At 44.3% G+C, this 12,447-nt stretch overlaps 1 protein-coding gene across 4 annotated transcripts in view; it reads right to left on the reverse strand.

Moving 5' to 3' along the window:
- Positions 1-12,447, reverse strand: part of BMP3 (bone morphogenetic protein 3) — a 41,664-nt gene that overhangs the window by 19,892 nt on the left and 9,325 nt on the right. For 3 of the 4 annotated variants that reach the window (XM_052811448.1, XM_052811463.1, XM_052811455.1), the window contains exon 2: positions 8,923-9,833. In XM_052811448.1, coding sequence (XP_052667408.1) covers positions 8,923-9,833 — 911 coding nt within the window. Of the gene's footprint in view, positions 1-865; positions 2,126-8,922; positions 9,834-12,447 lie in introns of those variants that run through there. The other variant, XM_052811444.1, reaches the window with a different exon arrangement.

Genomic DNA, 12,447 nt, shown 5'->3' on the forward strand with positions numbered 1-12,447 from the left:
ATACGTCGCTACAGAGCCCTTGGAATCCTAACACACAGCAACCAGGTCGGATAACTGTGCTAATCAGTGTTGCTTAATTGGAGCCAATAAACACGTATCCGGTGGCACTTGGGGAATCTGACTGCAGGGGTATGCTGTTCAAACAGGGTAAGGGAAGAGCTGCAATCGTAACCTGCATCTGGGACTAACTGGTGGTTCTTTTATTTTCTTTTTTTTTTTAATTTTTTTAACTTAAACTCCTGTCAGCTTCCACTGAGGTGTGGTTACTTTTTGTGCAGGTAAAAAGTGACTGCTGAAAGGATCCCTAGGCTACCTATTCCACCTCCACACCTCTCGCACCCTTCCACACGCACATTATTCAGGTTGGTTATCACGACGGCACCAGTGACGAAATACAAAAATCAATGACCGAGTGTTTAAACTAGCCTCAAATAGCTGTGAAGCTGCAAAAAGGCACGTACATAGGAAAACCGCTGTCACCTTCAATACGCTGAGGAATCGCTGACTCCAGAGTAGAGAATTTAACTCTCATGATGATGGGGAATTAATTTATTCCCTTTGAATATTTGCCCTTTAAATACGCTATTTCAGGGAGTCAGTTATGTAGATAACTTACGGGAAAGGTCGTTTGGTGTTTACTCTTAGCGCAAACTAAAACGTCGCTCTCGCCAGCCATAAGTGCTTTACAAAGCATCATCCTCTATAGATCGCGCTGCTGGAAATGGAACTGGGGTTCTCTCTTCTGTGAACATACACTCCGTAACACAATAAGCTTTTTGCAGCCGTGCCTGAGATTCATCAGACGTTTTCTCTCCCGCTTGTAGTTTCTCAAATTAATTTTTTTGGCGGATTAAGTCATTGAAAGAACATTTTGTGTTTTTATTGTGCAAAACCTGCTAGTAAAAAATCTTAAATTGACAGCATAGGTACAACAAATTTGATTTTCAGAGTAGAAGTGAACTAAGGAAAAAAAAAAATTCTACCATCTGATTAATAAACTCACCACCCAGGGGCAGTTTTGATCAAATAATCATAGTGAAGACCTACAGATAAGAACTATGCACCAAATAATTTCACGTCAGGAATCAGCTACCATGATTTACTCATAGATTACTTGCAACTATGTTGTATAATATGTGTTGTGAACAAGTCACTCAGATGCTTCACCGAGTGCGACACTTTCATACCCTTGGCCTGCTGAGTCTCCATAGTGGCATGAAAGAAAAGTCTCTGCTTTTGAGACACCGCAATTATGCACACAGCAGTAATGCATTTTGCGTTCTTCCGACTGAGGGCACTGACATCTAATAAGCTGAATTACGAAGAATACGTCAATGAAAATGAATACACACATGCAGTCGGTGACGTGTCATACCAAGGAGACGTATGTCTAAGCTGGGTTATCTAAGTCTCTTAGGATGTGGTATTTGTTTTTCTTCCTTGCTGCACTACTCGATAACCTAAGGCAGAAAGCTTAGCTTTAAAATGAAGACTAGGGTATTTCTAATCTCCCTCCCCATTAGTCACCATAAGAATGGAGACAAAAGTTAACAGCTACTGCTGCTTCCAAAATCTTGTACAAAAATAGACCAGTATGTCCTTCTGGCAGTCTCAAATATCTTGAAGAGTCTTCCGCAAATTCCTCTTTGATCTCTTGATTTCAACAGAAACAGTCAGTCCCACTGCCAAGACTTGTGTCTTGGTCAAGTTCAGAAACAAATGAAGTTTCTATTCTCTTTCCTTGGAATTGCTATTCAGAATCCATTCCGTTTCCATCCTCATTGTTTGGATTTGTTTACATTTTTTTCTTTTTTGTCCAAAGGAAATGCATTGGCAGTGCAAACAAAAAGTAGTTATCATGGCGCTCCCCCCCTCCCCCCGGCCCCAAATAGCAAGTGATCACCTCAGCATTTCAAAAGGGTCTCCCGAGATGTTATCTGCACGCACAGGATTCCACTGTCATGTTGGGGTACACCTTAAGAACCACGTTTTTGTTTTCATCAAAGAATAAGATACTAAGAGAAGACATTTTGTCAGGAACGCAGCAAGGCTCGGGAATGCCCGGGACCACCCCGACGGCTCTCACTATGCTCTGGATGGTGGCATGGTTGGATGGCTTCAAGGCCTGCAAGAGAAAGATACAGCACAAAATGTAACTGCACCCAAGTTAGAATGGACCCATGTTCTCTAGTACAAAACCGGTTTCTTGAAGAAGGGCCCGGTGGAGACCTCACAGCTGACTAGCTGTAAAATCTGTCTTCTACTCGACCGTTTCCAGTTGTCACTTGTAGCTGCCCTGAGCCCGCAGCAGGAAATACGAGTCTGGTCCGGTTCTTCTGGCCACTGGATGTGAGTGTCGCTCCACCGCTTTCAGCTCGAGCGTCCTGCTGGGGACAGGGCCTCGGGCTCTCTATGGACCTGCCTTCCCAGGAAAACGCCCAGACAGAAGACCTTGCAGCAAGGTGTACCTACAGGTCAATGTAGTCTCTTCTGAGTGAATCAAGTTACACGTGGGCTGCAATTTAGTCATAAAACTTGTTCGGCCGGGAGGGAGGCAGTCAACGTGCTAGCAGGCTGAGTCATTAGGGGAGCAAAAGAAACCTAACTTGTAGGCTGGGAAGTTTAGATGGGTGGAATGCGAGTGCATGAGGAAAAACAAAAGCAGATAAAATGTGTACAGATGAGAGAACGGAAGTACTTTACACCAGAATGCTCATTGTTCCAGTTTGCTCTCATGCAAGTTTAGGTTGTTTTGCTCATTCTTCCATGCCAAATCACTTCTCATTCGTGGTATACATAATCAGTGACATTGTCCAGTAACTGAGCCCCCATATCCCATGTCAGTTGTACCTCACATTAAGGTGACATTTTTCTCCAAAGGACAAAGCTTCCTGGATTTGTATACTCACGTAAACAGGAGCACGCTTCGGTTTGATATGAACAAAAAGCGAATGTGACCAGTTAGATAACTGTATATGCTCACCAAACCAGAATACATTAATACACTCATAAAAATTAAAATGAACATAGTCATAGAAATGAAAAATACTAAGTTTCACCTCTGAATCTCCAAACCCTTCCAAATGCAAGTATCTGTACGAGAGATAGGTGAGCATGAAAAATGCACAAGATGCAGTTTTTACCCAAAGACTTCTGGTTTTCTAAGAGTGAGACTTCAACAACGCTTTTTAGAGCTCTTCTTACATGTAGAATCTCGGAAACACACAGTTAAATATGCTCAGTCAGATGCCACTGAGAAATATATGGAACAAGATCATTTGGGCCAAATGTTCAATTGGCGATTTTCCTCTGACAAGAGATTTGCTTTTGGAAAAATCAGTCTTAAGGGTCAGACATCTACCTACCTGAAGTGCAAGTCTTAATGACCTTGCATACAAAAAGCACAGGAATAACTGTGAGATTCTGGCTCATCGTATCGTTTGTGTGGCACGTTAGTACATTTAGGAGGTATTGCTTCCAAATCCGCTGGCAAAACGCACGGATGTCTAACCTGTCCCTACTTACGGCAACACAGCTTACGACTAATGCCAGCTGTATTTTCCTTCTTTCTCACGGAGACAGCTGTTCCTTGAATTCCAACAGAAATGGATCAGAATGGACTTTTTCCATATCATGCTGTTGAAACTAGTCTCAAGAGAGAACTGGAACCATCTGACACAGAACTGAAAAGGATTCACTGGGGAGCATTCAGCTATTCTTTATGTACATGTTAGACATAATTCGAATGTTTCTTCTTCTCATGAGGAACCTTGTTCACCTGCAGGAAGGCTGAGCAACAAACGGCACCAATCCTGCTCATCCCATGCTTCTATTTATCCTCCGAGAGACTCAGAATTTGCTCAAGTATACTCAGGATTTGAGTCCCTTTTAAGCGCAGACATTATACAGAGCCTGATCTTTTTCCCCTGTTACTGTTTAAGTTTACTGTCATAGCTTATCAGATGAACGAGATGCAGGGGCGTGGTGATGTTCTGTTTAAAATACAAATGCAAAGCTTGTTGCGGAATCCTCTTAACGGCTGTAGGTTTCCCAGTATGGTTACAGACATTACTCACCATCTAGGTAGCCGATCTCAAGAAAGGCATTTCTGTTTGTTTGTTTTGAATTCAGGAGTACCTATACACCTCAGCAGTAGTTGATAGGGATTTCAAAAATGTCTTAGATTAGCATACAATTCCAATTCCTGTATCATTTCTGCCTGCAAAAGGAAGCAAAAGCTCTGGTAGCATCCAGGCTTGTTTCCCTACTCAGCTGCAGCACAGCGTGCTCCACAAAAATAACCGGGAGCCAAACAGATCTCCTGAGCCTGCTGCTCAGACATCAAAAGTTAAAACGTCTACTGAGGCCCTATTTCCCATTGCTAGTACTACTGGAATTAAAAGCAGGTCTCCGAATATGCCATGTTAAGGTGTCACCGGAAACCCGTCCCTTCCGATATGAAGTCTGTACCACTAAAATGCTAAATTGTACACAACTGATTTCAGGTATTGCCTCAGCTATCGGTGGGAACAGCCCGGATACATTCTGTCATTGTATGATAAAAGAAGTATCTCTATTTGATATGGGTATCGTACAACACAGAACATCCTCCGTACTGACTTGAAGTCCGTCTGGAATACCCTGCCCCTGGCCCTTAAGGTGCACTCTTGAGGATGACCAGCTTTGTAATAACTCTGCATCTGTCGGTGGGAATTTAACTGTGACTGGAGTAAAATCCAAAGGCGTGTGCTTCTCAGAAAACCGAAATCCCCCTTGGAGTACTGAACTGGCATAATGCCCTGCACAAGGGGGGTGAGTTGGGCCATTGCCCGCAGGCCGCCTACGCCCTGTCCAGCACACGGTCATGAAAAGCAGGCAGAGATTTTCTTTTAGGAGGGAAGAAGCAGGGGACGCCCAGAGGAGCAGCAGGAGGAAAAAATGCCGAGCTGACTCCAAACTGCCAAATAAATCTGTGAATGAGTCCAGCTGTGGCTCAGGCTGCACCTGCTAAGCTGCACACATCCTTGAGAGAGTTGCTGCCCTGCTGAATTTCATTGGAGATGTATTATGAGCAGGGCAAATGATGTCAGTTAGGAGCTTTCATTCCTGACCTGGGAGAGGGTCTGCCTGGCCTGTACGCTCTGCGGCATTACGCAAGCCCAACACACGCGGGCTTGACAGCAGTCAAACCGGCTAAAGGAAATCAGGGAAAGGTTAAGGCCAGAAAATTTGGAGGTGGGAAGGCGGGGGGTGGGGGAAGAGGTACATCTGTTCTTAATTACCCAACAGGTTGTCAACTGTAGGAGCTCGCCCTCAGCAAGGGAACATTATATACCCATAGGCACAGATTAGCTTGTTACTGCCTGATGGTTATAGTATCGTTTTGCAAACATAGTCTTGTTAGTAGCACCAGATATTATGCATGGCTCAGGAATAACACAAGGCTCCAGAAGTTGCTCGCTTCCCCTTTTTATATAATTTAGCTTTTCATTCTCTTTGGAAAACAAGGTCATTTTGGTTTTTGCGACTAAAAAAGTGCACAAAAGGAACAATTAGTATTCCAACACGGACAGAAATCTACCAACTGCTTTCAGGGAACCAGACTCACAACACGTTTCAGTACCCTGCCCTCTTAACGAACTAGCTCTCTCTGCAGTACATGACAGCAAATATTCAGCTTCACAGTGTCCAAATAACTATAATGCTCTGCTGCTGTAATTCTTCACCCAGCCGAGTCTAGAGAGTTTCACAGAAAAAGGTCGGATTTGGCCTTTTAGTAGGAATTTGTAGAAGAAAACCAGTGTCCTGGTTATGGCCTTGCAGGCCTGCGCTACAGGCTTAGTTCATGGCAATCAGACCTTCCGCTTCATGTCAGCAAAGTCATTTAAACTCTGTGCTTTATTTGCCTACCCACCTCTCCTGTTTACTTCTTACCTTGTCTCTACTGCAAGCTTTTTCCAGGGCAGGGACCACTTCTCGTAGTGCGTACGTGTCTATCCCAGGCAGAGCAGAGGGGTGAAGACGAGGAGGAAGAACGCGCCTTTGGGACTGCTAGACTTAGCTACCGTGATATCAGTAGCCAATACTGCAAACTTACTTACTGGAGAAAATGGAGCTCAACTACAACATCTCAAGAGGCTGATGCTACTATCTGCGTGAAAGCTGAACCTGAATTTGGCAGAGAAAAATTTGGCTCTGTGTATCAGAAAATCTTTTGATGCCCAGCGTAATACCTCAGGGGAATTACCCAAAGACGGACAAATCACCGACAAAACTGGAACTCCTCTTTCACCCAAGCAATACCTGTTAACTACCCTTCAGCTGTACGCACTGTTCGTACCTCCCTCTCATGCCTCAGAGCGTCAGGCGTAAGTTTAAACTTCAATTAAACTTCGTTTTGCCTCTTCAGAACCACCGGTACTAAATTCATCTCGGGACGTTTTACTTGCAGGACCATTTGTATGGCTCACTGTGTTTCTTTCCAGAGGTTTGAAGTTACTCTGGGAATTAAGCCCTGAGGTTATGGAGCACGTTAAGGATTTTCTGGTTGCAGGTGCTAACAAAGGCTCTGTGTAAGGACTAGGAAGCTCTTTATTACAGTGCTGCTTTATCATTACTTGACTTTTGGTTTCTGAGAGTTTCTTTACCTTCATGAAGATACATAACGCTTTTTGCTGCCCGAGAATCTGTGTTCTCAAAGTCTCACCTCGACTCTTAAAAGGAGAGACTTGCTTTCTCTCTTAAATCTGTAATTTCCCATCAGCTCTCGGCAGGATTAGGTTTCGGTCAGAGCAAGGAGAGACCAGTAACCAGGGCTTCTAAAATGACTACATCCAAAACTGTTCTTGAGCAAAGCCGCCTTTGCTTTTGAGCATGCACATTATTGAGCAATCTGAGGTTTGATCCAGACTCTCCTAATAGGCAAAGAGGGGGTTCTTCCCAGTCTCTGCATCAGGCATCGGCTAACCCTGAAATAGATGCTATGTATTGACTGTGAAAAGAGAGCTTTTCTGCCTCAGAAGGTAGAAACCTATTTTGCGTGTCTGCCAAATGTAAAAAAAAAAAAAAAAAAAAAAAAAAAAAAATTTCTAGTGACTGAGTTGAAAAGGTTATTCTCTAGCAAGCGCTAAATCCTGGGAGTTCATCAGCACCTCAACTATCCTTTTACTTCTTTGAGAGCCAAAAGAGCCAGACCCGATAACCTTAGGAAATGGGAACCTAAACGCTTTTGGACTTACGACAAGATACCTTCAAGCCTTTCTAAGAAGCTGCTATGCCTTTTTTTTTTCTCCTATCATCAGAAATACAGAGGAACCTGCCTGAAATTGTCCTCCAGTAGAATCACCGATTGTCCGATGTGTACTTGACTCTTTGCTTTGTTTCTTTTGTAATACTGATGGTAGCCCATAGCAGATGTCTCATTTTAAGTGAATATTTTAGGGGCCAGGATCAGCTGAGCTAGATGCTTTTTTTTGTACTCCTTTGAACAGAAGTACTTGAACTCTTCCGATTTAAGTCTCATGTACCATTTTCTCCTAAACAAAAATCAGAGCAACACTCACTTATGGTTGGAATAAAGTTTTTATAACTAAAGCCACAATGGGAAATGCTAACCCGGTCTTAAGCAGAGGCATACAGCAGGCATTTTTGTAATTTACGTGTCCTTAAAGTTAGAACGAAAGAAGTCCAGGTCTGGCGCTTTTAAAATTTCTAACCTGTATGCCGACTTACCGGTTTGACAGAGCACTGTTCCCATCAACGATAAAGCAAAAGGCCCACTGCAATGTATTCAAAGGTAATGACTCCACCGCTTCCTGTTCCCTTTCATTTTTGCCTTTGATCCAAAACCTGAAAGCCTGCCATTGCAGTTGGGGGTAGTCAAGTTCAGTCATCTCCTCCTTCAAAGAGACACTCCTGCCTTCTCTGCTTTCTCTGGGCTCCATCCCCTTTGGTACATTTCTCCACCTGTCATTTTCAAAGGGCGACTCCCTTGGGTTCTTAAGCCACTGAAATGCAACGTAAATTTCAGAACTAACTGCTAAGGCTTCACTGTGGCAGGAATAAAGACTCTTGAACGTGAGGTTACAGCGAGACCAGAAACCCTACCTTTACTGACATTTCCTGCAGGCATCATTTGCGTGTACCCCACGTTTTAGGCCAGCCTCAAATACCGCATCCTCCTTTCAGGTTTCGGTAGACTCCAGGGGGGGTCCACGCTGCTAATAATGACACTAGACATTGGATTTTAAAGAGCTGAGTTCATCCACCTAAGTCACGGGGCTAGGAGCACATCGCCCTTTCTTGCTCCTCACATGCAACAATCTTATAAAAACCAGAGGATATTCCAAAAGTCAGTTGGCCGGGATCTAATGTTTTTGCATCCACTTGGCCTGCCACAGAAGTGATTCATTTGACTCTTTCGCTTACACTTAGAGCGTGCTGACCGCTCCTACAGCTCCACAGAGCCTCTCTGTCATTGTGACAGTCATGCCTCATGAGGCACGCGTTCTTCCTAGAGCGTGCTATGCTGACTGACCCCAGCGTGGGTCTGGCAGCAGACACTCCTTCGAGGCGTAACGACTACTGTCTAATATGCAATTTTCTGGACCTGGCTTGTATTATGTTTATTAAACACGTTAATAACAAGTTCACGCATCATAAGCACTATGCAGGAAACGTTTTACGGCAATTTGGGTATTAGTTCAAAAAACTAATACCATGTAATATTTTTTAAATTACCTTTACAAGCCTGTCTTTTTACTAGCTGTTCTAACCATTACTCCTTGGAGCACAAGACAAAGATATCGCTTATTTACTAGATCCAAACACGTAACAGGTGACCAGCTGCCTTCTACAGACACAGGAAAGAAAATGCATAGTTTACGGTAACAGACAGCGCAAAAGAATCAATAAAGACCGTACCTTTGGAATTGGGAATTGGCATTCCCCTGAGCAGTAATAGGCGTCGAAGGATTTAGGAGAAATAATCCACTCGCTCCAGCCAATGTCTGCAAAATCCACCTTGAGATAGCGCCGGGCGCAATACCTTGGCTCGTTCCACTGCTTCCTCCTCGCCTTCTTCAGCGTTTGCTCATCGAACTGGAGAGTCTGGCTCTTCTGGTGATGATTCTTCCTCTGCTTTTTCTTACTCTTTGCCCTCTCTGCTAACTGTGGCTGGAAGGTTTTGTACGGTTTTCTGTCTTCCCATCTCTCATCCTCATCGTACTGGTACTCGGCTCCCGGAAGCTCATTATTCTGCAATGGCAACAGGATATTTGCAGAGCGTTTTCGCCGCCGCTTCCCGAGACTGCTCCTCACGTGGTTTTCTGGCCTGGGAAAGACCCTTGCCAGAGGATGACGGTGCCCTTGCAAACTAAAGACAACGCTCTCTGGCTCTGAAATAGCAGAATCATTGGCATAAATCAGAATGTAGGGTTCATAGCGAGAAGGTGCCCTCTTCCAGGAGCGATGGCTGGTCAGATCCATTTTGACACTGATCAGGAGTTCGTTGTTTTGTTTTGCCTCGTGCAGGAGCTGAGTGATATCCTTCCGCTGCCAGGAAAGGACATCCTGGTAAGCAGTGGAGACATTTATTAGGAAATGTCCCAGGCTCCGAGTCTGGTTCCCAACAAAAGGGAAGGCCCAAACTGAAAGCTGTATCTGAATTTCAGGTTTCCCCTGCCCGTGACGAGAACAGCCTCTGGATTGGGAACAGTTCCACTTAGCATGCAGCAGATCCCCAATATAATAATGCACCGAAGCTGACAAGACGTTTTCAGACTCTGTGAGTGACGTCAAGTTAAAAACGTACATCTCCTGGCTTTCAGGGCTCCCTAGAAGAAGAAATACTTAGATAAGAATGTAGGCATTTCAAAACGTTATAAAAAAGGACCGAGCGCAAGGCTTTCTAGGTTATACATTAAGTTCACAGGAAATTTTCACGCGGCGCTGTGGAAACAGGTTTAGGCCGCTATTCGGAAAAATAACCAAACTGGTAAACTGGTGACCTTAAATCACACACTTTCATTCTGGTTTCCCTGTAATACCTATCTCCATCCAGAAATACTCACACATTTCCTACTGCTCCTCTGACTTCAGGAAACAAACTAGGGCACAGGAACACAGCTCGATTAACAGACGCACTAAAGACTTCAACTATCGTCCAGAAATTTCAGCGATGCCACAGTAAGGTTTCGCTCTTTTGTCTTCCTCTTTCTGTAACATTTCCAACCCTCCCCCCCCTCAAAATTCACTCAGGTGCCGATGGCTGCCCCGTCATGACTAAAGCATTGTCTGTCTTTGTCCACGACAACTGGGACATCACCAGGACATCAATGGCACTGAACCGTGCCTTAGCCCAGACCTAGCTGAAGCTGGAGGAAGGCTCCCGCTGCCTTCACTAGGCACTGGATTGTTTGTAAACTTTCATTATCCTCTTGAGCCACAGCCTCAGTGGGAAAGAAAAGATTTGCTTCCCTACTAGTAGAGGCTCAACGTGGCAGCAAGGAAGGAAAAAAAGCCTGGATTCCAGCAGGGCGCGATTCTCAAGCGTTGCCACAGGCTTTCAAGTGTACTGCCAGGTAAGTCACTTAAGCTCCGATTGCTAAGTCGTTCAATCCAAAAAAAGCCTAGCTGGTTCCTTTAAACCTTCCACTCTGCTCCACCGTGATCCGGGCCTCACCTACAAGACAAGGACTTTGGGGCCTGGGTGGCATTTACTCTTAGCTTCTAAAGATGTCAAAGAGACTACTAAAGAGGGACCCAAAACAACGTAACATTTGACACAGCTACCTATGTATATCAGGATGCAAAACAGGTAAGCAAACATAGGCAGCACTACACGTTTCAAAAGCTAAACAAAAAGACGAAATGAAATCCTGTGTTACAAAGGACATTTCCTCTTGATATTAGCATTCCTCCATTACGAGACCAATTTATTGGCCCCTCAAGTGGTCAGTGACCTCTGCATGCGCAACTGGGTCTTCATGACACAGAGCCCTTCACAACAGCAAAGTGAGAGTTGGGCACAGAAGGAAGTATAAAGTTATTGACAACAAGCCTCGCACACAAATAAGGAATGTGGCTCACCTCTAAAGACACGGGGAGAAGAAACACCAGGATAGAATCACTGTTTAATCATTTTTAAGGCTTGAACATCAGCTCTGGAGAACGAGACGATTCACCATTTATAACAGGCTAAAGACACGCAAGCTGGTCTGACAGCCTTTTGGCTAAGTCAGACACTAATCACAACCGAAGTTTCTCTCCAGAATGATCAGGCCTAGGACTGCTTCAATTACACCGGGTAAATTCAGTCATTCCACCTAGGACATTTCATCAGTTTTCGTGCCAGTCAGAGTTATAAAGTATTTACTAGTATAGCTGAAGGTAGGTGGACAGTACTAGAGCAACCCCAATAACCAAAAGAAAGCCAACCCAAAATGTCTTGGTTTTAGGGGGTGGTGGTGGCGGTGGCAAAACATACCCCACTCGCCTCTGTGCAGAGGGAAACAAGCCAAGGACGATCCTTCTTAATGGTCCAGATGTTACCATATCGATTAGGAGGGATGCAGGGGACTGGAGTTTCCGCAGGTGTGAAATTAGAGAAGTCAACCTAACCACCAGTATCTCGCACAAACCCAAAGATGCACTCCTAACACAGGCTGATCTGTGGAAACAGATGGCTGACTACTTTAATCCCTTGTAGGGTGCAACAGAAAGGCTTAGGGGTAAGGTTTAACTTTTGTTTTCGAATTTCCTGCTTGGACTGCAGTTACGTCTGTCCTTCAGAGTAAGAGAAATATAGATCCAATCGTTAAGGCCCTATTGAGAGCTATAAAACCAGGCTGTATGGAAAAGTCAAATATAGTAAAGCAAAGGTATGCTCTGCAGCCCCCCAAATGGCTGGAAACAACCCAACACATTAGGAAAACAAGGGAACACGGAGTTAAATGCTTCACTGACATCATGGCATGTCAAAACCCTCTCTGAAGGCTGAAGAGAAGTTACAGTTTACAGAATTTTGCAAGAGCATTGCTCTTTTTATTTTTTTTTTTTTTTTTTATTCCAAGGAACGAGAGGCCTAAAGATACTCGTGGACGAGAGAAGAACAGCCTCCCCACTTGCACTCTCAAAACACTTTAGTAAGTCCCCTGCCCAAGCAAGGGAAAACATCGTTTCCAGTACTGAACTTTCAAAGATTTTGACAGCTTTAAGTTCTGGCTGACATTCCGTGCTTCCAGCCTGCGATATCCCAACTGCTAATGCCATTCAGGTAAGTCCAGCAAATGACTGTATTCCGCCTCTGCCTCCCCATCCCCACCCCAACAATCTAAGTGGCCTCCTCTTCTAAACATTTTTTCCTCATCAATATTCTAACCCACACATTAAAAAAGCAGGTATCGGTCTCACTAGAAAGACAGAACCCTTCTCCCCAGTATATCACAT

The sequence above is a fragment of the Harpia harpyja genome, chromosome 2 (genome assembly GCF_026419915.1).
Source record: "Harpia harpyja isolate bHarHar1 chromosome 2, bHarHar1 primary haplotype, whole genome shotgun sequence".
Taxonomy (NCBI): Eukaryota; Metazoa; Chordata; class Aves; order Accipitriformes; family Accipitridae; genus Harpia; species Harpia harpyja.